Source organism: Helicoverpa armigera, chromosome 10, assembly GCF_030705265.1.
Source record: "Helicoverpa armigera isolate CAAS_96S chromosome 10, ASM3070526v1, whole genome shotgun sequence".
Classification (NCBI taxonomy): Eukaryota; Metazoa; Arthropoda; class Insecta; order Lepidoptera; family Noctuidae; genus Helicoverpa; species Helicoverpa armigera.
In genome coordinates, this window is record NC_087129.1 from 9,610,652 (window position 1) to 9,634,842 (window position 24,191).

Here is a 24,191-nt window from a genome sequence, read left to right on the forward strand (position 1 = left end):
TGTTAAAGTGTCTTTCTCAAGTAAGACTATAGCATAAATATAAGGACTATTGGTAACATCTAAAGAAATGACCTGAGTAATGATGGGAAATACAACAATATTATATTAAATTACATTATGATTGTTACTACAATTACTTTGACTAACATAAGCGAGCTTGTATGGACTCCATTCAGCCATTGACGTTTCCGGGTTCTGATTGTCACTTGTGAGATGAGAACAAACAGAGAAGTATGGATGTGATTAGAGTATAACTATGTTTTTATACGAAGACTAAGTTCTGCTGAGAAAATATTCTGTTGAGAGTTAAGTTAGAATTGAATTTAACTGTTATAGTTGTGTATTCAAAGATAATTAAATTCGTAATTCTGAGTACTTGACCTGACTCTAGTGTTTACAATCCCGAACACTATTTCGAAATAAATCTTCCATAAACAAACAAATAAAACTGTTTAAGTAAAATAAAAAAGATCATATAATAGTTACGAATAAACTTTCATTTAAATTGTATTTACGTTCATCCAAAGTTAATGGCATCAATATTGAAGTTGAATTAAATCGAAATTACGAGCTATTTGAATGAAAAATCTGCTTAGTTTAGATAAAATGTTTACAGAAGAACTGAAGGATGGATTACTAGGTAATTCATTTGGTTATTGGTTAGGTAAGTTTTCCAATATCGCATACCTACCTAGACAAATATATTGACGTAGCTCAAAATAATATAATTCTTAGTAAATAACTGAAACCTATAAAAATACGTAAAACCAAACGTAAATGCGTCAGCTATTTGGTACATTCTATTTCATTCATTTTTTATATATGACCATGTAAAAACACGAAATCAATTGCATTCTCAGATCTCGACCGAAAGCAAAGAAATGGAATTTAGAACAAATCAAATCGAATGAATTCAAATGACTGCCTTCCATCAATCGTAGCCGTAACACTAATTAATGTGTTTAATGGAGAACAAACAACCCCATCGGAAAGGGATTTCGTCGTATTTGTATCGTTTTAAGGATAATTGATAACCTGCACTCCAACCTTAGAGCTGAGGAGATTAGTCTACAATTTCCGAAGCTAATGTTTGTTTAGTACCTAGCTAAAATTGATAATTGGCGGCTAATTCCTAAATTAAGTAGAGTATATTTTTCTTATAGATACGTATGGATAAGTCACTTGTCTAATTAAAAAAACTAAAAAACACGCTTTTTATAGAAAAACGAACTAAAAAATAGGAAATAAATTTTAATGAATTTAAATTAAGAAAACAGTGTTAAAAATTTCAATGAATATAAATTAATAATAGTGTGAATACAAAAAAAATATTTAAATAAATAATAGTTTAAAAAAACTAAAAAACACGCTTTTTATAGAAAAACGAACTAAAAAATAGGAAATAAATTTTAATGAATTTAAATTAAGAAAACAGTGTTAAAAATTTCAATGAATATAAATTAATAATAGTGTGAATACAAAAAAAATATTTAAAAAAAAGCGTGGGGTGCATGGTGTCAACAGTTATAAATATTTTATTGACAGATATGAGTACAGTGATTTTCATTTCGATAATATCTTAAAAAGCACCCCACGCTTTTTTAAAATATTTTTCTTTGTATTCACACTATTATTAATTTATATTCATTGAAATTTTTAACACTGTTTTCTTAATTTAAATTCATTAAAATTTATTTCCTATTTTTTAGTTCGTTTTTCTATAAAAAGCGTGTTTTTAGTTTTTAAACTATTATTTATTTTCTACTTTTAGTTTGTTTTCAAACTATTATTTGTTTTGTAGAATTAAAATTCTCTTTAGTATACAAAAATTTGTCAATATTAGAGAAAACGGCTAAAGATAATTATTGGAAATAAAAATTAACATCGAGTCCTGCCTTATCGACTGTAGAGAAAAATTCTAGAAAATTTTAATTAATTTTCTTACCTTATCGACTATAGATGAAAATTATATAAATTAACAAAGATCATATTTTGCAAATTGAAAAGCCTAGAAGTCGGTGTCTAATGGATGTTACTAAGTTAATTTTGCCACCGACTTCTAGGCCGATGCACCTAAAATTAGTTTTTTTTTTGCTTTTTAGTGATTTGGGAACTCGGTTTAATTTTTTGTAAAAGGTTATTTATTTAAAGCTTTTCAGTGATACGAATAGTTGTCACTATCCATACAAGTGGGAAGTTCTCATCAATACAAAGAATATAAGTCCAAACGAGGTATTTTACATATTCAGTTGTCGAGTTCCCTTGACTTTCTCTGGTCTCCATCATCAGGTCAGCTCCAAACCTTCACTGTTGCAAAGGTCTTGTCAATACAAATAATTTAAGCCCAAACACGAGGTAGTTTACATATTCAGTTGTCGAGTTCCCTCGACCCTCTCTGGTCTCCATCATCAGGTCAGCTCCAAATCTTCACAGTTGAATAGTGCTTTTAGGCGTACACCGAAGTGTCAAGTTTTTACCCTATGTATGCCTACAAGTTTTGAAGGTTGCCCTTGATTTCTCAGGGTTTCCATCATCAGATCCTGACCTGATGAATATGGGACCAACTGGCAGCTATTCCAAGTCGAACAAAAAAAGAATCACGTAAATCGGTCTATAAACCTCGGGTAATCGATGTATGTGTAACCTCCTCCTTTTTGGGAAGTCGGTTAAAATGGAATAATTTTATCAAATTAGTGTATTGTCATCGGTCCTCAATAAATCTACAAAGTTTGAACGAAATCTGGCCGTTTAAAGTGGGTCAAAATCGCGCCCAAAGAAGTCGGTTACAAACAAACATACAAACATACAAACATACAAACCTACAAACATACAAACATACAAACATACAGGTGAAGCTAATAAAAAGCGTGTAAAAAAAGCGTGGGGTGCATGGTGTCAACAGTTATAAATATTTTATTGACAGATATGAGTACAGTGATTTTCATTTCGATAATATCTTAAAAAGCACCCCACGCTTTTTTAAAATATTTTTCTTTGTATTCACACTATTATTAATTTATATTCATTGAAATTTTTAACACTGTTTTCTTAATTTAAATTCATTAAAATTTATTTCCTATTTTTTAGTTCGTTTTTCTATAAAAAGCGTGTTTTTTAGTTTTTTTAAACTATTATTTATTTTCTACTTTTTAGTTTGTTTTCAAACTATTATTTGTTTTGTAGAATTAAAATTCTCTTTAGTATACAAAAATTTGTCAATATTAGAGAAAACGGCTAAAGATAATTATTGGAAATAAAAATTAACATCGAGTCCTGCCTTATCGACTGTAGAGAAAAATTCTAGAAAATTTTAATTAATTTTCTTACCTTATCGACTATAGATGAAAATTATATAAATTAACAAAGATCATATTTTGCAAATTGAAAAGCCTAGAAGTCGGTGTCTAATGGATGTTACTAAGTTAATTTTGCCACCGACTTCTAGGCCGATGCACCTAAAATTAGTTTTTTTTTTGCTTTTTAGTGATTTGGGAACTCGGTTTAATTTTTTTGTAAAAAGGTTATTTATTTAAAGCTTTTCAGTGATACGAATAGTTGTCACTATCCATACAAGTGGGAAGTTCTCATCAATACAAAGAATATAAGTCCAAACGAGGTATTTTACATATTCAGTTGTCGAGTTCCCTTGACTTTCTCTGGTCTCCATCATCAGGTCAGCTCCAAACCTTCACTGTTGCAAAGGTCTTGTCAATACAAATAATTTAAGCCCAAACACGAGGTAGTTTACATATTCAGTTGTCGAGTTCCCTCGACCCTCTCTGGTCTCCATCATCAGGTCAGCTCCAAATCTTCACAGTTGAATAGTGCTTTTAGGCGTACACCGAAGTGTCAAGTTTTTACCCTATGTATGCCTACAAGTTTTGAAGGTTGCCCTTGATTTCTCAGGGTTTCCATCATCAGATCCTGACCTGATGAATATGGGACCAACTGGCAGCTATTCCAAGTCGAACAAAAAAAGAATCACGTAAATCGGTCTATAAACCTCGGAGTAATCGATGTGTATGTGTAACCTCCTCCTTTTTGGGAAGTCGGTTAAAATGGAATAATTTTATCAAATTAGTGTATTGTCATCGGTCCTCAATAAATCTACAAAGTTTGAACGAAATCTGGCCGTTTAAAGTGGGTCAAAATCGCGCCCAAAGAAGTCGGTTACAAACAAACATACAAACATACAAACATACAAACCTACAAACATACAAACATACAAACATACAGGTGAAGCTAATAAAAAGCGTGTAAAAATGACATTAAAGGTTCAATGGACCAAATTAAAATGTCTGGTGACGACTTTTTTTCGTGGGAAATCATTAAATTACCCCTCCTGCTGTGGGTACAGTGTGAGGAGTGTCAGACTCTTACTGACTAAAACCAAACATGTTCCCTACGTACGATGAGCTCCTCGAATGTCTGGCGAGAACTTGCGTCAGGTTAGGAAGAATTAAGGCCTCTGTAACCACGCCTTGAATTGAAGTTATGGTCATCATGATTGTGAAGCATCCAATCGTAATATACCTACTTACACAAGTGTTCATATTTTTTAACGTTTCATAGATATCTTGACGCTCCTAGGCAAGTTAAGGAACTTGGTTTTCTAACATAAACATTGTTTACATATCTACATAAATTTTATGTTTTTATGTGTTTACCCAACTCTACAAGTACCCGCGTTCCTTTCAGTAAACAATTTATGGAAAATTCCAGAGTTATTTCGATATAATTAAAATTTTTGCGGCTCGTCGCTAAACACACGTTTGAAACATTAATTTGTTTTGAAGCCCGACTTGTTTGATCGTTAATAAAATACAATAAATAACCTATTATATATGAAACCTCTTTAGGCTTAAATATACAAACTGGCCGCAAATACCTATTGCATATTTTTATTTTAATAAACAAATTGCACCAATAAGCGGAAAATAAACATGAAACCGCAACAACTCGCAATGATTGGAATAATTGTGAATATTTTGTATTGTTTTCAATTTATGTTAAATTGTTAATGGAATGGAAATGTTCTACATGCATGCATTAACATACCAAAATATTTTATATACCAATCCTCTGCACTTATTCCAGTAATTTTTTGTGGTCAGAGCAGCATGTCTTAAACTTTAATATTTCTCTTCTACCTACGTATTATACCTCTATGAAAGGTAGACGGATGCGTTCTATACATTAAGAATATGAATGAATTCGATTGTGATGGACTTGTATTAATTGGAACCAAATACCAATGCTATCGACAGGTTTAAAATCTGAAACTGCACAATATTTAATCCTTCAGCCCGAGGCCGAAATAATTAATCAAAAGGATATCAGCATTCGCTCTGATAGACACTGCAAATCCGGTACACTGCAAAAGCTTTGATACACCTAATTTAATCAATGAATTTCATTACTGCGATACAGTTCGCTGTTCAACCGTAACGTATTACATTTCTGAATATAATTATGATGTCAATAGGGAAAATGTTCATTAAAATAAAGTTGTATTGTGCCTTTTTAACGCAGTTGTGGTTATACAACCTTTATAAAGAATATACTTTAGGCATCGTCCTACAAACAACTACACCTACAAACAAAATATATATAATGAACTGAACACCTCCTCCTTTTTTGGAAAGTTGGTTGAAAACGTTTCGTTTCATTACAACGCTATGTTTGATTCCATAATTTCAATAGGATACACAGAATATCTTGAAAAAATGCTCGTGCTCTATGGGCCAAGGCCAAGATATACATAAAGCCCTTTTTATTTAAATAGGCTTCTCAAGGGAAGTCGTTAGATGCAGTGGTGACTTGGTGTTTACGACTTGTCCGAAACAACAGCTGAAATTATTTAGAGGGTATTTTTTTCGGACGATTCTAAACACCTTGGCTCTAGTAGTTTTTTTTTCAATAAGTACGTGTCTTATCAAAGGGAACTAACATACACGTTTGTTGAAAAACAATCAAAACAAAAGAAAAAAGAAGTCGGTTTAAAATAAAGCATTTGTTTTCATTGTGGCTTTTGAAATTCGATGTTTAATAACTGCCAACACTTCACAAAGAACTGAACAAGCCAGCTTTGTGGTCATGATAAGTGGCTCAATTTCCTCGAAAAACCGAACATTGTATAGCACCGCAATTGTATAGGTATTAAAAATAAACATTTGAAACTGTAATTCTAATACAGTGAGCTATTGATTCATAATTATTTGTAGAACAATAACATCGAACTACATTTTCGTAAACAAAGGCGCAGTAAGTGAAATAAAACCTTATTCTGTAAGCAGTAGAGCTGAATTTCTCCTGTGCTGACAATGATGCATCATGCACCATCTACTTGAAATCACAAGAGTTCGTAATCTAAAGTGGTATGGCCACCACTATCATTGTTCATAAACTGCGATTGCCAACTTGGAGTATAAATAGGTCCATCCAAGGAGTTATAACTCCACCCATCATCATTGTCACCACATTTTGCAAACAGTACTTGTGAAAGAAAGTCTTGTTCAAAGATGAAATTCCTGAGTGTTTTCGTACTTGCCTTAGTGCTGATGGCACAGGGTAAGGTCGTTCCTGATGATGGGGAAAGAGTAAACGTGGTGGATGTACAGCCTGAGGTAGATGCTGAAGTAGATGCAGCTGTCCCAGAGGTCGGTGACCTTGTACCTCAAGTTCTCGAAGTAAGCGGCGATCCAGCTGTCCGAGTATTTCGAGGAGACCTCCCACAAGAAATGCGTGCATTCGGTATGTAAATATTTTAGTTTCTTTATGACTAATGGTAAAAATACGCAACTTATGTCGTGTGTGTTCTTATTTTAAACATTGTCATGTATACTTGACACACAGTAAGTGGACGACAGTAATCATAAATTATTGATTTTTATTACTGTAGGTACTGATTTATTTGGAATCAAAACAATTGTTGCATTTGCCAAATCATCGGCCTCACCATCAACAGGCCTCTTCTCACACGATTTTATATTTTTAAAATCACCTGAAACCTGCAGAATCAGGTCATATTCGAAATTGTATGTTCATTGATTACACGTATTTTTTCAACCAATCAAATAGTATTGGTAATCAAATAGAATTCACCGTTCATTCCAATTTAGTAACAGTAATTTTAAAATCCGTTTTTTTTTTTCAGAATTACCTAAAATGCCTGAAACGCTGTTCTTGCCGATTTTATCGAGAGCCTGCACCAACTCTGCTTGCCTCTACATTTGCAACCTCCTAGGATTCCAGAAAGGAGTTTGTATTTCAACCAGTACTTGTCAGTGCACAAACTAATTTCACCTTTTGACAGATAATTCGAATTGGTTTTAAATTGTTACTTTGTTCCACGTTTGAAACTGGCTTCTATTTTTAAACTTTTGACACTTTTTACTTCGAAATAAACTTTTTGGATTAGAACTAGTTTGTTTTATTGAAGCACAGTGTGGAATGTGGCCATGCGTGAAAGAAAATTGACTCTGGCATCATAGCAATATTTTCCACTATTATTTGAGTGAAAAAGTCGCACAAAAACACGGTGACGTCATAAGGGCCGACCTTGCCGCAACAGATTAATGATCTCGTCTCTCCCGGCCAGGTATCTCATCTCAGAAAGTAAGAATGATTACAACACTTTTTCTACCTCTATCTTAGTACGCTGGTTACTTATAGCTGTATTTAGAACAAGCTTCCATGAAGCGACTAAAAAATATGAAACTTATTTCTGACAAAGAAATAGTGTAAAAAGCTAGATTAACTCTGTTTCTTAATTTAGTTTTGGATATTAAAAAAAAGCTTCTAAGAATTTACAAACCATGTTCGAAATTATTTCTCAGAACAGTAATATTGTATGTATGATTCATTATATGTCAATGAGAATTTTGTAAGTAATTATCCCGTCTGGACTGCACATAGCGTGCAGATAGATGTACATTTGTAGTACAGTACAATGACCCTCGATCGGGTACTCTCCTCAATACAGCTGGCAGAAATGACTCACATGACAACTAAATCATGTTTATTTTGAATATTTTTGCATAAAAAATGAAATAACAATAAAATAGACCTGACTAGAATATAAAATACGAAACAGAATGAATGCACATTGGTATGTACCTATAAAAAATAAACTCACAATTCGTTCGAAATTGAACGTTCCATTTTTAAACAAATTCAAACAGATTTTCCATTTGACTTTATTCAAACCATGAAAACGGGGATAAAGTGGGTGAACATCTGTGGCAGATTAACTAACCAACAGATTGTTCGTAATAGCTAATAATTTCTTTTAACGTCGGTTTCTAATCTTATCGTAATGGTAACTGTTATCGGAGATAGGCGCCTTTAATATTGTCTAGATTTTGTTGGAAAGTTTTCAAGGTGGCTCTTTGGGAATCTTATGAAAGGGTTAGGTAGAAAGTGGAATTTTCTTTGCAAATGAGTTTTACATACCCATCTTCTATTTTTTTCATTGAATATTTCTGGTACTGTCGACATGCATTGCCGATAGTTGCACAGTGCACAATATTTGTTAATTTACTTTATACCATTAAGGTACGTTTAAAACTAGTCTAGATATGCCACAGGTACTCCGGTATAATCTAAGTCTAGCCAGGTCGGAACTCATTTCACGGCGTCGCGCCAGCAAATTAATTATTTGCCAGCGTTAATTGCGAAAAGCGGGACCAAATCTATAGAAATTAACGTGGCTCTCACCACTAGAAGTTTATGAAATATAGATCAAGCTGGATCAAAGTTGAATGATTTATGTTCATGTTTATAGCTCCTCACTCTAAAAGAGGACTGTTATAAGTTTGACCGATACTTGAATATTTTTTGGAAGCGGTTCGAAAGAAACAATCACATATATTTTGAATACAGGTTCACCATAGTGCTACTCTCATCTGAAACTCATATATCGGGATTAATTACAGAGACATATGGTTTTGAAAAACATCTACAGGGCTATCTTCATATTTTTTCCGACTAGTCTGATAATCCAAGCACCATGCTTACAAAGCTCTCGATAACGACAAAACAAAATAACCCCATGGAACGTGAAACTTGGTTCAAAATAACTTTATGCTATTTCCATCAATTTGTACCGGTCCGTTTTTGATGTAACAAAAATACAGAGCAAAAACAAAAACTGAATGTTTGTTTCGAATTATAGCTTCACCCATTTTGTTTTGGACTGACAAACTCGATTAAATGAACCGTTCATAAAATTTACCTATAGTGGAATTTGTTAGGCAAATTGTTCGCGGTATTAAAACTGTTGACATTTGACGAGTGATGTATTTTGACGGGCAGAGTTGTTCAGAAATGACGATAGGACAAAATAATATTTGTATGCGTATCGTAACTGTGGTGGCAAGTTTCCTAGGCAAGTGTCTGCTAACCACCAGAACAGTGAGACTTCATCTTTTAAAAGTATTTGAGAATAATAGATAGGTATTATTGTTATTATCTCCTCCAACTTTTTCGCAGAAAGATGACCCCACTATCATGTGGAATACACAGCAGGAAAGAGAGATACTAAGGTACTATTCTTAGTAATTGTTGTCATTTTATTACATTGTATTACACACATACCAAACAACACAAACGACATAATACAACAATTGTGTAATAATTCGATCAATTAACATGACGAAATGAAGTTCTCGCATGAACGTATGAATTATAGAAACCGAGACAATTTAGCTGGTAAGACGATATGCATCAATATTGTATTATGTGACAGATGTCATTTGTGTCTGCTAAGTAGAACGGGATCTCTGTACTATGGCGTAGGTGTGTGTACACCTACATACTACATACATACATTATTAATGTAATATGTAGTGGGTATGTATTGTTTAGTAGGTATTTTATATGAATGCTGAAAATGGTATGTATGAATTCATTTTGCATATAATATCATTATGGTCTATTTAAAGATACGTTTTAAAAATATGATTGCTGTAGTTTTGTAGTTGCACCTTATCTCTATTCTTAAGCGATTTAAGTGGCAATACTTTAGATTTTAATTAAGTAGGTAATGGCGCGAGTGCGACGTAACGTGGTGACTTGTAAAGATAAACAGCTGACAGTGTTATAAAAAACATTTCAATATTTTAAAGTGGTTATTTATTATTAAAACACAGCATACTTTATTTAAGAATTTTAAAATGACTTTTAACAAAACTTCTAACTTAAAGTCTTACACTTACTAGGTATTATTTAGTTAGTAAATTAGTTACTAAATCGTTCGATCATTATGAATTTCGATGGAACATGTGTCAAACTGTCCAAGTCCCGTGAGAAAGAGTTTGTAAATAACTTGTACGAATTAATTAAAATCAACTCGTGGATCCTCTGTTGGCCCATGTGGCTGTTTAAACAGAATTCATTTCTAAATTAATGTGTTTTAATAACTTCTCTAACTGAAATATGTGAAATGGAAACTGGTATTTTCTAAGAGGTATAATTAAATAAGTGGTTTTTAGGTCATGAATGTCGATTGATATTTTAAAGAGTTTGGAATAACACTATTTTCAACTATTTAAATGACGGCTCCTAGAAAAATTTCTGTTACTTTCGCCGACATTTTTTCGTGCGTCAAATCGCTATGCCACAAAACGAAAAAGGAAGCGACCATAGACACGAAGGATGGATCGTGTGAAAGATGAAATCATGGAATGGAAGAATGGAATCATACTTTCCCTAGGATTATTTTACTCTTTGAATCATACATACTTGTACGAGACGTCGTGCATGATAATGATTTCAGCTTGGTCCTGTAGTAGGATCATAAGCGGACCAGATTTCTTTGTAAGGGCACGTATAATAAAAGGTTCTATTTTTAGGATGTTGAACTAGTGCTTGATAATTTATTAGTATATGGTCACTAATGTGGATTGATGTCTATATATATACTTCCTAATAAAATTACCAGGAAGCAGGATAATACGGTTAGATATTGTGATACAATAATAGAACATCAGTTTACCTCAAAGGATTAGACAGAGGTGTACCTTTATTCGAATACCCGGGCGGGTATTAAGGGGCGATCCCATCAACCAGCTACAATACCAGACTAAGCTGCTTCTGAGAATTCCATCTTAAATCTTATACGGCATGAAAGCCAGTAAACATTAACCGTCGTACCACAAAATTTTTAAACATGTGTTGAACACTTGTCTAAAAATGACAGATTATGTGGTTGGAATAAGGTTCATTTTGCAGCCACATTTTTTAGACCAGTGTTCAACAGATGTTTAAGTTTTTGTAGTAAGGCTGTAAAAAGTTAAATGTAAATGTACCAAATTCGTTTTTTAAACTTACAGGCGTTAATTGCTGCAAACAACTTACTGTTTTTATTAAAAGTATGATTAATTGAGTGACTACGCCAAGACAGAAGTTGTACAATGAAAGTTGTTAATGAGCCAATTATAAGCGTTCGTTATAAAGTTGTAGAAAACAGTTTGATAACATTTTTGTGTACTCCTTTGTATCAAAGACTTAGTTCTTAAAATAAGAGATAAGAACGACAAGAACTTTGTATTATTTGCTTCATTTAGATATTACTCTAATATTGCAAGTGTTAATGCACTGAATTGAACTTTAACAAAAAATGGCCGAACAGTACTCTTCTTCATATAATGTAGTGTTTTATATGAATTGTCCAAAACTGGGGTCTGCATTAGTATCTGATTGATAGTTAGAAGCTTGAAGCTTCAGTTTTTTATACATACAATTTTTCGTTTAGTCTACACGTCCTTTTTGGAAAGTCAGTTAAATATTTATACTTAGGTAAAATTGAAATAAAAGCAAATACCATAAATCCACTATTACAGAAAATGGGAAACATAAAACGATAATGTTAGTTCAATATGTAGATAAAGCGACAGAGAAAGGAAATAACCTCTGCGCTATCGGTGGGTGATCGAACGAATTGAAATATTTGCGCTCAGATTGCTATTTGCCTTTGAGGATAGCTCCCGAGCACATCTAAGACTTTGTACCTTGACTCGTGCTGAGATCTGTTAGAATTAAAACAAAAAATATGATGTAGGAAGAGGTATCTTGATCATTCCAAGGTATACTATGGGCGCAGTGGGACAAGCATGGTCGAGCTATTTGTAAAATTAGTCCACTGGTTGACAATGTAAGTAATTTTCGATACTAACAGATATTACTTGCATTTTTATTCCCAAACCGCTTGCATTGATGGTAAGATTACGTTAGTAGTAGTATCTTGTAGTAGGGCTTTTGGTGACAGAAGAAACGACGTAACATTTTCGTAAGAAGTAATGCAACAGAGGTTCATAGAACCAGAATAAAACAACTTACACAAAAGCTTTTATAAAACAACAGCTACAATGCAATTCCATCTAAAAATGCTATTCTCAGTATAAAGCAGAATTCTCAAGCAAAAACTCAAAGGGGATCTGCACAAAAGGATCGCGACGTAAGTTTACGGAGCCATATCACATGTTCGCGAGTTCGGCCGGACTCAAACAGAGGTTACCTCCTCCTACTTCCGAAACCGACTGAATAGAACCTGCGGATAGTTCACTTTGCACAAATATGTGTCCGTGAATTATTCAGCTAGTTCCAGACATGTCCTGTGCGAGGTGTGTGCAACTTTGTACACCCTGTTTGTGCTATCAAATTCACAAGTTTGCGAGAGTTCCGTTCAATTTGCGCATGTGGAATGTTGGTATACTGCATTTCTGTTACTTCTTTGTGTTTGGTCTTATTTGTTAGTGTGTTTTGATGTTTTCGGTATACTGTAATATTGGCTGACATGCATTCGTAGAAATGTGGTCGTTCAGAGGTCGTGTTTAGTACTAAGAGTGGCAGCTGATTTTATGCTAATATGTACAGTTTAAACTTTGCACTCTGTTAAATACGCAAAACCCACATCAGCGAAAAGCGTTTTCCACATGTATTTTTAGTCAATAAACGTTTCAAAAAGTACAAAACTATTCCATTAGAATCTAAAATCGACTATGTAGGTACTTGAAAATGGCCACACAGTAAAATCGTCCACTTATTGTTTCCCTAACAGAATTTATCCGGAGCTGGATCGAATTTTTTGCGGCAGTGAATTAGGAATGCGCCTCGCGTTGCGACGACATTAACAAATGAACGCTGCGGTGTGCACGCCGCCTATAATTAAATTTACTGAGGTAAAATATTCATAGGTATTATAGTTGTGTAATATTGTGGTTTAGTGATAAAATGTACGCTAGTTCAGTGTAAAGCTCTTTCTCGGAAATATTAGGTGCACTATTATTGTTGGTTTTGTGGTTTAGTTTTGAAAAGCTTCATCAAAATTACACATAGGTAGCGAGGTTTCCAAATTTTACAATGCGAAGTTGTTTATTTTCAGTTGTAATTTATAATCTTGCCGTCTGATGTTTGGCACATCATGAGTACCATTAATTAATTAATTAATTTTGGAACCTACTAGTATTTAGATACCTAAGAATTTAATTAAACATACAAGGTACTCCGATAAGTCATCGATTGTAATTCCCTCTGTATTCGAGAACTCGACTTGTTATCCGTTGTTTCACAATTGTGGCACTTTCGAAGGGTCCAGGTACAAGGGTGGGGATTGTGGGGAAATCGATTACATTTACCAAGCCCAAATCGAGTCAAACAATCGAGCCGTGTGAACTACTTGTAAACATCGCGTACTCGTGTATTGTCCGACTTAGATTTCATAGAGTTATATGGAGATGTAGGTTTGTATTCTAGAGGCTGTATATACAATAGGCAAACAGGATATTAAGAGTCCCACACACTACAAACTGCAAATTTTTAGTCGGCTGATGATTGGGTTCATAAATCAGTATGAAGATGAATGATAGATAAGGTCATGTAAGATCAGCTATTTAGCCGATATCAAACCGACTAAAAACCTGACTGGAATCAAGATTTTCTTTATAAAAACTGTCGGCCAACTGTTGACAAGTATTAGCACACAGAACAATTTGATTAATTTCCATCCTTATTCATTTTAGTTCATCTAAAAAAAATCTGCTCGATTAATTGAACTCTGTCAGAATATCCATGAAAATGAATACTGCCTGTTTTAACATTCTACTTTTCCCAAACACTTGATAAATAGTTGCGGTGAGTTACCACAATTTTTGCTATCAAGTGTTTTGCAAAATATTTTAAGTACCACTGAAATGAATTGAAAATATTTTTGCGAAACCAAATTTTCATCATATTTATAAACCTACTGTCAACAAAATTCAGAAATTCAAAGTTTTATTTACCTATTTATTTTTATGTGCTTTTGCATATAAAGTTGATGTACGGAGGCGATCTTTACCGCTATCCATTTAGATGATAGGAATAGAGTGATTTGAAAGCGAAGAAAAAAAGCGAAAAAGATATTAAACTGGAATCATTGGTCTTAAGTTTAATAAACCTCTTTGAGAAATAACTAAACGCAACATAACAGAATGGGACTGTATTACATGCATACTCAGGGGATGTGGGATCTAAACGCAGATGACTTTGCTAAGTAGACTGAGGTAAAGGTTCTATTCAAAGCATAAATGTATATATATGTTACCGGCCGAACCCGATTTTAGGACAAACCAGTTTTGCCTAGGCTCAACTAGTTCTTCCTATACGCGTTAGGATTAACTAGTATAGCCTAGTCCAAACTAATTTGTCCTAAGCCCGATAGGACGGACCAGTTTAGGCTAGTCAAAACATATACATATTATTATCTAAAAGTCTAAATAAATAGATAAACTAAATAAACTACTCCGTGTTTAGAAAAATAATCATCTTTATTGAACTATAATGATTCGTCGTTATGGATAAATTGATAATACGAACAATCATACTACATATGTATGTAGCAAACTAACAAATAATAGGTAAGTATTTTTTTTAATAGAAGCAATAATTTAATCTCAAATTAAAATTGTTGTCGCTAAAAGTTATGGATAATAATTGGTAATACAAACAATCACACTATAACAAATAATACTGTTTTTTTTAAGAAGCAATAAAATTGATATTTATTTTTACACGGTTTGCTTTGGTGGCACTTAGAATTGCAGCCTTCTTGCACTGGCATCTGTTTGTGGAACAGTTCTTGTTGCAGCTGCATCTTATGATCCAACAGAATGTTACGTAGCTGCAGTTCTTGACATGTTTGTTCAGTTACTTTCCGACCTCGCTACATTTGTTTATTGTTTAGACTAGGCCATACCAGTTTATCCTAGAGTGTGCATATTGATATTAGGATCAACTAGTTTTGCCTAGCCTAAACTGGTCCGTCCTATCGGGCTTAGGACAAATTAGTTTGGACTAGGCTATACTAGTTAATCCTAACGCGTATAGGAAGAACTAGTTGAGCCTAGGCAAAACTGGTTTGTCCTAAAATCGGGTTCGGCCGGTAACATATATATAACTATAGTATAAACACTTAAACGTTGGGTATATATAAACAGTAATAGGAGGTGTACGATTATTCGGTTTCAGGTGAAAATTGAATGACGGTTTACCTGTTTGGATAACTATAATATTGATGTGTGTACTTATTCAGGGATAAGTATTGTTGTCAGGCGAATAGCAAGACATGTAGGAATTTGTTAGGGAGTAAAAAGACTTTTTATACACAAACGATATATTTGTTATCAATTTTTAGGAGATAAGCTCAGGTTCCAAGGAATTGATTACAATTCGCGAACATTTGTTATGTGTATTATAACAATTGTTATTGACTTCGAATCCACGTATGAGAATATTTCGGAAGTCTGCACGCAGCATTTTCTTAAACAATTAGAACGTTACAGCGTCAAGTAAACCTTTCTAAATGCCACTTGAGAATTAAGTCTTCTGTATAATCCTGTTGCTCAGAAAACCGGAGAAATACCATACAAGTTGCACTAGTCATGCGCCAACCCTTCCCCACAAAGTGCCTAAGGGAATTGTCACAACCATTCCAGCTAGACCACACTGCATTTGCAACTGCATCTATGTTTAACATAACAATAGTATCTTTTGCACTCTTTATCGGTATTTCTAGACACTGGAGCTTTCAACGGAAAGTAGGTTTTTACTGTGCATCAATATTCATGAGCGAAACCCCGCGACATTTCTATTTCGAGAGAAGGCCGACTACTCCGTGCTTCACATATTTCCAAAGGTTCTCTTCATGTTTTATCTTCAGCTATGTTGGAAGGAGTCTTTAATTATTTAAGGGAAGAGTATAATGGAGATATTACGAATTTATGTTGTTGACTTGGCTGCTGTTTTTTTTAATGATATTGCTGCGATTTATTGGTCTATGGTCTGTTTTCCATAAATACACCTTTAAAATGCTATTTCTTTGTATCCTTACTTCTACTTTCCAAATCTTTTAAGAAGTGTATTCAAGATGCAATCACTGACAAAAGGTAGTTTGTTCATAATAACCCTAATTTTCACACAGACTTCAAATAACAAGGATTTTAAACAACCCCAAAACAACCACACGTGACGCATATTAATTTAAGTTTTAATGAGACAGCCTAAATTCTGAAGACATTGCAACTGACTTAATTAAGTTTGTTCAGAAGAACTTGTTCTGTACACACAATGTGAGAATGATAGACGAATTATGAACACTGAATGTTAATGAGAATTGCAGTAAGTTGCCGACTTTGTGAACATGTAAGTAAGTACGTCTAATAAATGGTGGTTGATATATTTTGACACTTATGAACTACGTTCGCTAATGTGCGAGTATAAAAGACTAATGAGGCAGTAGGTCTGGTGTTTTGTAGGCAATGCCTCAGTCTATTTATTTCATGTCGTAATATCTAGCAGAGTAAGTAAATTACTGAACTAATTTAGATATGTATTATGTGTTTAGTTAACACAAGATTAACACTTAAGGAAACATTTCTATAAGCAATTGACAGAGCTACTAATGAAACGACATTGAAAAACATACTAAGCCATTCATAAACAACATTTCAGAACCATCAACGCGTAGAATTGGTATAACAAATCATGTTTTATTTACTCAAACAGCAAAATAAGACACGGGGGACAAACAGCGCTTTTCCAATAACAAGTGCCTTGAAAATGAAAGCTTTTATAGGCCGTAAATGGAAAATTATGGCCGGAGTGACCGGGGATTCTACTGTATACTCGAGCTAATATCGAGGTGTCAGTGTGATGGGCTACTTACGTAAGAAGGGTGCTAATTGTATGACGTTCCGTTAATCAGATTATTTTCGAAGTAATGATGTAAGATGTGGTTTTGGTTTTATGAAGGTTGTGGTGGAAGAATTCGTAGTTAGTAGAAGTTTTAAAATTATATCATTATGTAGCTGCAAGGACTTTAAAAAAAGCACAGGAGCCTTTTTTGAATTGATAGTCTTTAACTTACTACTACTAATACCCCGATCGGTTTCAGTTGAAAAAAAAATGTTTGCTAATTTGCTTAACATAGTTGCTAAAACAGTAATTTTACACGTAAGACTCGGCTGAAACAAGGGCTCGTTTCGGGAACTCGCAGTAGACATATTTGTTATTTAATCTTTGATCTGGGCCACTTCTCCGAGTTCACAGATAACAATCGACAAACTCTGGAGACGTTGTCCTTCAAGTTAATTGTAAGGACTTGTACAAAGGGCCGACTCTCTCTGAGAAGGTACTCAACGCCTGCCTATCGTTCGTTTTATTCTTTGACGTCCTCAAGACGAATTTCTTTTCATTCGTACGTCCAACTTTTATTTTGATTGTTAAGTTTAAGTTGGCGGAAAGTTTCCTACAAAAAGTGCGGCTTTCCGTTTAGCTTGAGATCAAACGAAATGAAAAATTCGCAATTCATTTAGGAAAACCTTTTTTCGTTTGTTTTGAAATTTCATCAGGAGTTCGATAAAGTTGAAAATCAACAGTCTTTCAGTTTCAATAGTTTGTTATTGTTGACTGTGGATTAAATTTCATTTGAAGTTAGCTCTGAAGGCTCAAAAAATATAAAGCTTTTGGTGATGAAGTCAGATATATTTATTCAAACTGTATTTTACAAAAAAGGTATGCTGAACAAAATTAAAAATTGTAACAATATCCTTTAACATAACTTTGTTCTGGCAAAGGTAAGTTTCATGCAATTTAAAACTTTTAGGTAAGTACTTAATGTATGACGACATGAAAAAAAGGTTTTAACCAAATAATAAGTAACAATGTTTCTGAATACTTATTACGTCTTATTTATCAAAAGAGAAATAAAGGAACCTTGTATTTTTTTTAATCTTAAAAGCATGCACATATATTATTGCTAAGACATCTACCACCGAGGTTACCGAGGCGACGGCACTGTTCATTGCAAACCCAGAATAAGCAAGTTCTTGCCGAGGACACCATCAGATCTGCGAAAGTAAATACAGGATTGTTAATACTACATCATTTGTTTACCTTTTCCCAACTATGCGACTTCTAGTCTCACCGGATGCAACTTAGTACCAGTTTTTTTGTGGACAATTGCCTATCTGACCTCCTCAACCAGGTTGGTTGGGCAGGTTGCCCGAGCAACCTGATATCCTTTGCTACAACTGTGTATCAGACTACATATCTAGCTTGTTGTATTACCCGTAACGACTGTCACTCATAAGTCCGCGAGCCGATCGGGCTAAGTGTTGTTCGTCCTCGATATAACCACGCGGTTGTTACTTACTACTAACGTCGTAGTGTAAATGCTACTGACAATATAATATAAACGTTTTATAAAAGAAATGATAATGAAAAAATGTGATCACAATGAAACTATCATACACATGTTTACAATGCATAAAAGGATAACACAAAGAACGAAAGAGGAAACGACGTAGAGAAAAGAAAGCTAGATAGTAGAGTGAAATACGCAGATATAGTCGGTTGCGTGGCGGAAGGATTGTTAGAAAGAGTTACGCGGCCCTGGTACATAAAGGTCTTAAGAAGGAACATGATGGGTTTTAGTCAGTAAGAGTCTGACACTCCTGTCACTCTGCTAACGCACAGAGGGTTGATTTGATGATTTCCCATAAATAAGGTACAGCCGGTTTCATTGATAGATGGTTGGTTCCTAGATGTATGTCACAAGTAAAAATGTATACAGTATGTTACCTTCATTTGTTCTTAAGATTCCTTGTTCATCCCATGCATCGGCGGAGAAGGAAGGTTCTGTAGTTAAATATGTATATGGTAATATATCAGCAGAAAAATTATGTGTAAAAGGTTTATTTGCTAGTCATTTTGATTTCATATAGTAAACAATCTGGGAATTGGCGAATATGCAGAACTTTGAACTGTCGACTTTGTCTTGTCCAAATTATAGCATAGCTGTGAGATACTTATTTAAAATAATTTTGTTTTCAATGAAGTTAAAGAAATTAAAACAATGAATTAACAGAAAATCAAAAACTATGTAAATAGAAATACCTTCAGCATTAAGGGAGTTGTCGTTGTAGTCACTCTTTTCAGACAACAATACGGCTTCAGGATCACCTAAGTATTATAAAAAAACATTAAGTTAGAAACATACATTTTTGAAAGCTATTGACAACAAAAAGACTTGACCACAATAACAGTGGCCGGGGGAAAAAAACAAAAGAAAATACCTTTTCGCTCATTGACAAGCACAGCTGCATTGATAACGCATACTGCGGCAAGAACAAAGATTACTTTAGACAACATGGCTCCTACACTCAAGACGTCTGCTATTGACACCGATATACTTCAAGAGTCCTCCTTTTGTTGGTTTTTATAGGAACCTTTGCGTCACGGGGACTTCACCTGAATAATCTTTTCACTAACGCGATCTTACCTACTGATAAGCCCCAGTAATTAATTTTGGCTACTGAAATATGATAAAGAGATTAAGATATTCGTTTTGACTGTCGACGAAAGATGTTGTTTTTCTTTGTTTTTTTTTTCTGTCGACAGTATCTGTCAATCGACAGTTACCAGACGTTTCGATAAACTTCGAGCGATGATCCATCTATTGGTCTGGTCTAATTAGATATAATGTTAATATTACATATACGGTACGACTGTATACGGTGTATACGGCTGTCATTAAACATCCTTGGCAGTCGTTACGGGTATTCAGAAGCCAGTAAGTCTGACACCAGTCTAACCAAGGGGTATTGGGTTACCCGGGTAACTGGGATGAGGAGGTCAGATAGGTCGCTTCTTCTAAAGCACTGGTACTCAGCTGAATCCGGTTAGACTGGAAGCCGACCCCAACATAGTCGGGAAAAGGCTCGGAGGATGATGATGATGTTAATATTATACGGATCGGGATACGGATACGGGTAAGAAAGTGCTATTTTTTTTATTTTTATTTATTTAATTAACAAAAATAATGTTTACATTTTTTTTCACTGATTCAGCATCACTTAAACCTCTCAGGTTTGTATGTGATACTTCACAATTCTATTCGTCTCACACAATAAATTATACATAGGTAAACGTTACGTTACACATTTTATAACAAACACAAACAATTAATCAACACTGCCGAATATTTTCTAAGTACCCACTACTTAGAATACATTCGACAGTGTTCTGTTACAGATTTGAGAAGAAGTGTGTTCTTAATTTATATTTTATGTTATTTTTTGTTATGGCATCACGAGTATCAGTAGGTAAAGAATTGATTAATCGAGGTATTATATATGCACTCGTTCTTGTGCCGTAGAAATTTTTTGCAGATGTGGTGACAAGTTTTTTTTGTGCTACGCTCCGCGTGTATACAGGATGACATTTTTCGAACTTTATTGAGTTATTGAAAAATTGTTCTTTTAGGATGTTAAACTTAAACTTATCGTGTACAGGTAATGTCTCGCAGTGCTTAAAATATTCAAGGTCATGTGTTAATGTAGATTTGACTTTAGGTAAAATTATTAATTTTAATGTCCTGAGTTGTAATGCAAGAATTGGATCCAGGTAGGTTTTAAAAGTACGTCCGTAGCTGGATAACCCGTACGATATGACTGAATCAAATAGTGCATTATACAACATGAGTCTAGTTTTATAAGGCAGGCGGTTTTTTATAATATAAAATTTAGCAAGAATCGCACGTAACTTATCACACACTCGTGCAATATGGGGACGCCAGTTAAATTTACTATCAATAAGTAATCCTAAATACATATGCGTATCAACCTGTTCAATAACTGAACATTTGGTATCACAATCAAGAGGATTTTCATGGAGACAACTGTGTGAGTGTGCTACTAGCTTGAAGATTGGGGTGTTATCTTTCAAGTAAGCTGATTTTATGTGCATTATTTTTGTTTTTTGGGCATTCATTACGAGTCCCAGATCATGACACCACATACTAAGCCTGTCGAAGTCTTTTTGTAGAAGTGCACCTATAAGGGTCAAGTCATTCCCTTCGATAAGGAGACATGTATCGTCAGCAAACTGATATGATTTAGAATTGAGAAATATTGCATTCATGTCGTTCACATAAGCCAGGAAATGCAGAGGACCACATACGGATCCTTGAGCTGTACCGTTGGTCACACACACGGGGTCACTTAGGCTGTTATCTATTCTAACGTGATATTTCCTGTTTTTTAGGTAGTCAGCACACCAGGCGTACATTGGACCCCGCAATCCACTGTCTTTTAATTTCTCTAATAGTTTGTGGTGGTCTAGAGTGTCGAATGCACGGGAGAAGTCAATGAATAGTGCTAGAACATGTTTTTTCATTGAGTGCAGTGTTAATATGATCTGTAAATTTTGAGAGCAACTCAGTAGTGCTTTTATTTGGCTGAAAACCATATTGTGACTCATTTATAATAGAATTTTTTCCATAAAATGTGTATATTTGGTTACAAACAAATTTTTCGACAATTTTGTCTATTGACGATAATAACGTGATTGGGCGATAATTATTTTCGTCGTTTCTTTTGCCTTTTTTGAATACTGGTCTAACACATCCTATTTTAAGATTATCCGGGTACAGGCCAGAGTGAACACTAATGTTAATGAGTCTAGCTATAGAAGATGCAATTTTGTCACTGACTGCTTGTAGATCAGCCACACTGATATTGTCTAGGCCTGGTGCTTTCTTATGATTGAGCGACATTGTAAGCTTATGTATTTGTTTTGGAGTGGCATCCTGAAATCTTAAACTAACCTCAGCAGATTTGCAGGAGTAATTATTAAGAAGTGGAACTGAGCAATCCGGTAATATTTTTTTGACAGCACTATCAAAACTAACGGCAAACTTGTTTGATATTTCAAGAGATGACATATTTTGTGCTCTAAAAGCTTCCATAATGAATTCATCAACAGACACAGATATTTTACCACATAATGAATTCAGAAAAGTCCAAAGTTTTTTAGGATTATTAAAGTTAGATTTAATTTGATCTTTGTCGTATTCATTTCTATAGAATTCAATAGTTTTATGCGTTTTATTTCTCAATCTATTATACTTTAATCTTAATATTTTATTATGGGGATCTTTCTTCCAGAGGTTAAAGCATTCATCTCTCAGATCACACAATTTCACTATGTTATTATTTAACCAGGGATATGATTTTCTGTTTTTTTTATTTATAACAATAGTACGTTTTGACTTATTTAATGCACAATTAAAAGCCTTAATTATGAACTCATATATTGAGTCCGACGTAGTTAGGTTATCGGTTTCATTCCAGTTAGTGTTATTTAAGACATCATACATAATTTTTTTGTCGTAAATGCATTTGGTCTGTGGCGCATCCTGTATAGCACGTCGAGCGGTCAGGCCGGTTAGACATACGATAGTAGCGCGGTGGTCCGCCAGAACAGTGTCGAGTGCCCCCGCGTATGGTGTTAACGTGTGCGATCGTGTGAATATGTGGTCAATGCATGATTTTGTTATTTGATTATTTCGCTTTTCAATTCTAGTATAGTCCGATATCCCACACGTTAAGCCATTCGCAGAAAGCATATCGATATACATGCCTTTGTGTGAAGTATTTGATCTAAGATCGATGTTCATATCACCCAAAACAATAAGGATAGTGTTAGACACGTAATTATTCAGTGTGTATTGGAGTTCCCTTATAAATAACGTCTTATTTGATGATGGTGGTCTATAGATTGCACACACAGCTATAGTGTTTTCTGTTGTTTTTAGAATACCTCCAAGGTATTCAAACGTGTGAGTGTTAATTGTTTGTGGAGTAAATTTAAGAAGATTTCTAACGTATATTATTATTCCACCTCCTTTTTTATGAACACGGAGCTGTGAATGCATTCTATATCCAACTAAATGAAACAAATTTGAGATTTCATCAGAGATTCCCACCTCAGTTAACACAATTAAATCAATACTTTTAAGTGAACTATTGATTATTTGAATTACTTTAGTAAAATTTTTGAGCATCGATCTTATATTTACATGCAAACAACAGAGATTTATATTATCAGTAGGAATATAACTAAAGAAACCATTTACATTGACACAATCAAATATTTCTGAGTTTACTGGTAAATCATTATTATTTAAGGTATGGAATTTTAACACAAGAAGTTTTGACACAAGTAGGCATACAGAATAAAGAGACACTTAAATATTGTGTTTAGATATAAGCACGTCAATATCATCCGTGGAGCGAATGATATGAACCTTTTTATCATCATCAGATTTTTTAACATAAACTTTACCCTCTTTACACCATACATACTTGAAAAAACCGTTAGGTGCTTTTAGGCGTTGCTTGGCTTGATAAAGCATAGTTTTCGTATTCCGAGTTAGTGCTTCCCTGACGAAGATCTTACTGGTAGGTTGTTGAACAGGGATTGAAAGTGACATTTCTGCTACGGTTATTTCTTTTGATTTCGCAGCGGAGATCCATTTGTTTCGAGTTGATTTGTTGTTCAGTTCGACTAATAGATAACTAGATGAATCCGAGCGTCCCGTTATCTGCCTAACGTCCTGAATGACATCATTTTCAAGGTTTAGTATATCTGCCACTTTCTTGGTTACGGTCATAACATCAGCAGTCTGAATGTTCGGTAATCCAGCGATTTCAATAAAGTTGCACATATTTTTCTGCTCAGTTTCCTCCATACGTTGTTCCATAGCAGAGAGGCGTAGTTCCAGGTTCTTTTTCGCATTCATTAGTTCAATATTCTTATTTTCAAGTTGTCTGATTTTACTATTCTGGTTTTTAAGTATCTCCTCTATGTTA

General features: G+C 34.2%; 1 protein-coding gene across 1 annotated transcript; it reads right to left on the reverse strand.

Moving 5' to 3' along the window:
• Positions 1 to 18,000: 18,000 nt before the first annotated feature.
• On the reverse strand, positions 18,001 to 19,772 carry LOC135117385 (uncharacterized). The gene is made up of 4 exons (XM_064036556.1): positions 19,614 to 19,772; positions 19,435 to 19,500; positions 19,120 to 19,176; positions 18,001 to 18,386 (listed from the first exon to the last, which is right to left on the reverse strand). Exons 1-4 carry the CDS (start codon positions 19,687 to 19,689, stop codon positions 18,271 to 18,273), a joined length of 315 nt encoding a protein of 104 aa, XP_063892626.1. The 5' UTR covers positions 19,690 to 19,772; the 3' UTR covers positions 18,001 to 18,270.
• Positions 19,773 to 24,191: the final 4,419 nt, after the last annotated feature.

Excerpts from the sequence above, each read along its gene's own strand:
- LOC135117385 (XM_064036556.1), bottom strand. The coding sequence starts at position 19,689 with ATGTTGTCTAAAGTAATCTTTGTTCTTGCCGCAGTATGCGTTATCAAT. Across the intron at positions 19,501-19,613 it reads GCTTGTCAATGAGCGAAAAG|GTGATCCTGAAGCCGTATTG; the intron begins GTATTTTCTTTT and ends TATAATACTTAG. Across the intron at positions 19,177-19,434 it reads CAACTCCCTTAATGCTGAAG|AACCTTCCTTCTCCGCCGAT; the intron begins GTATTTCTATTT and ends ATTTAACTACAG.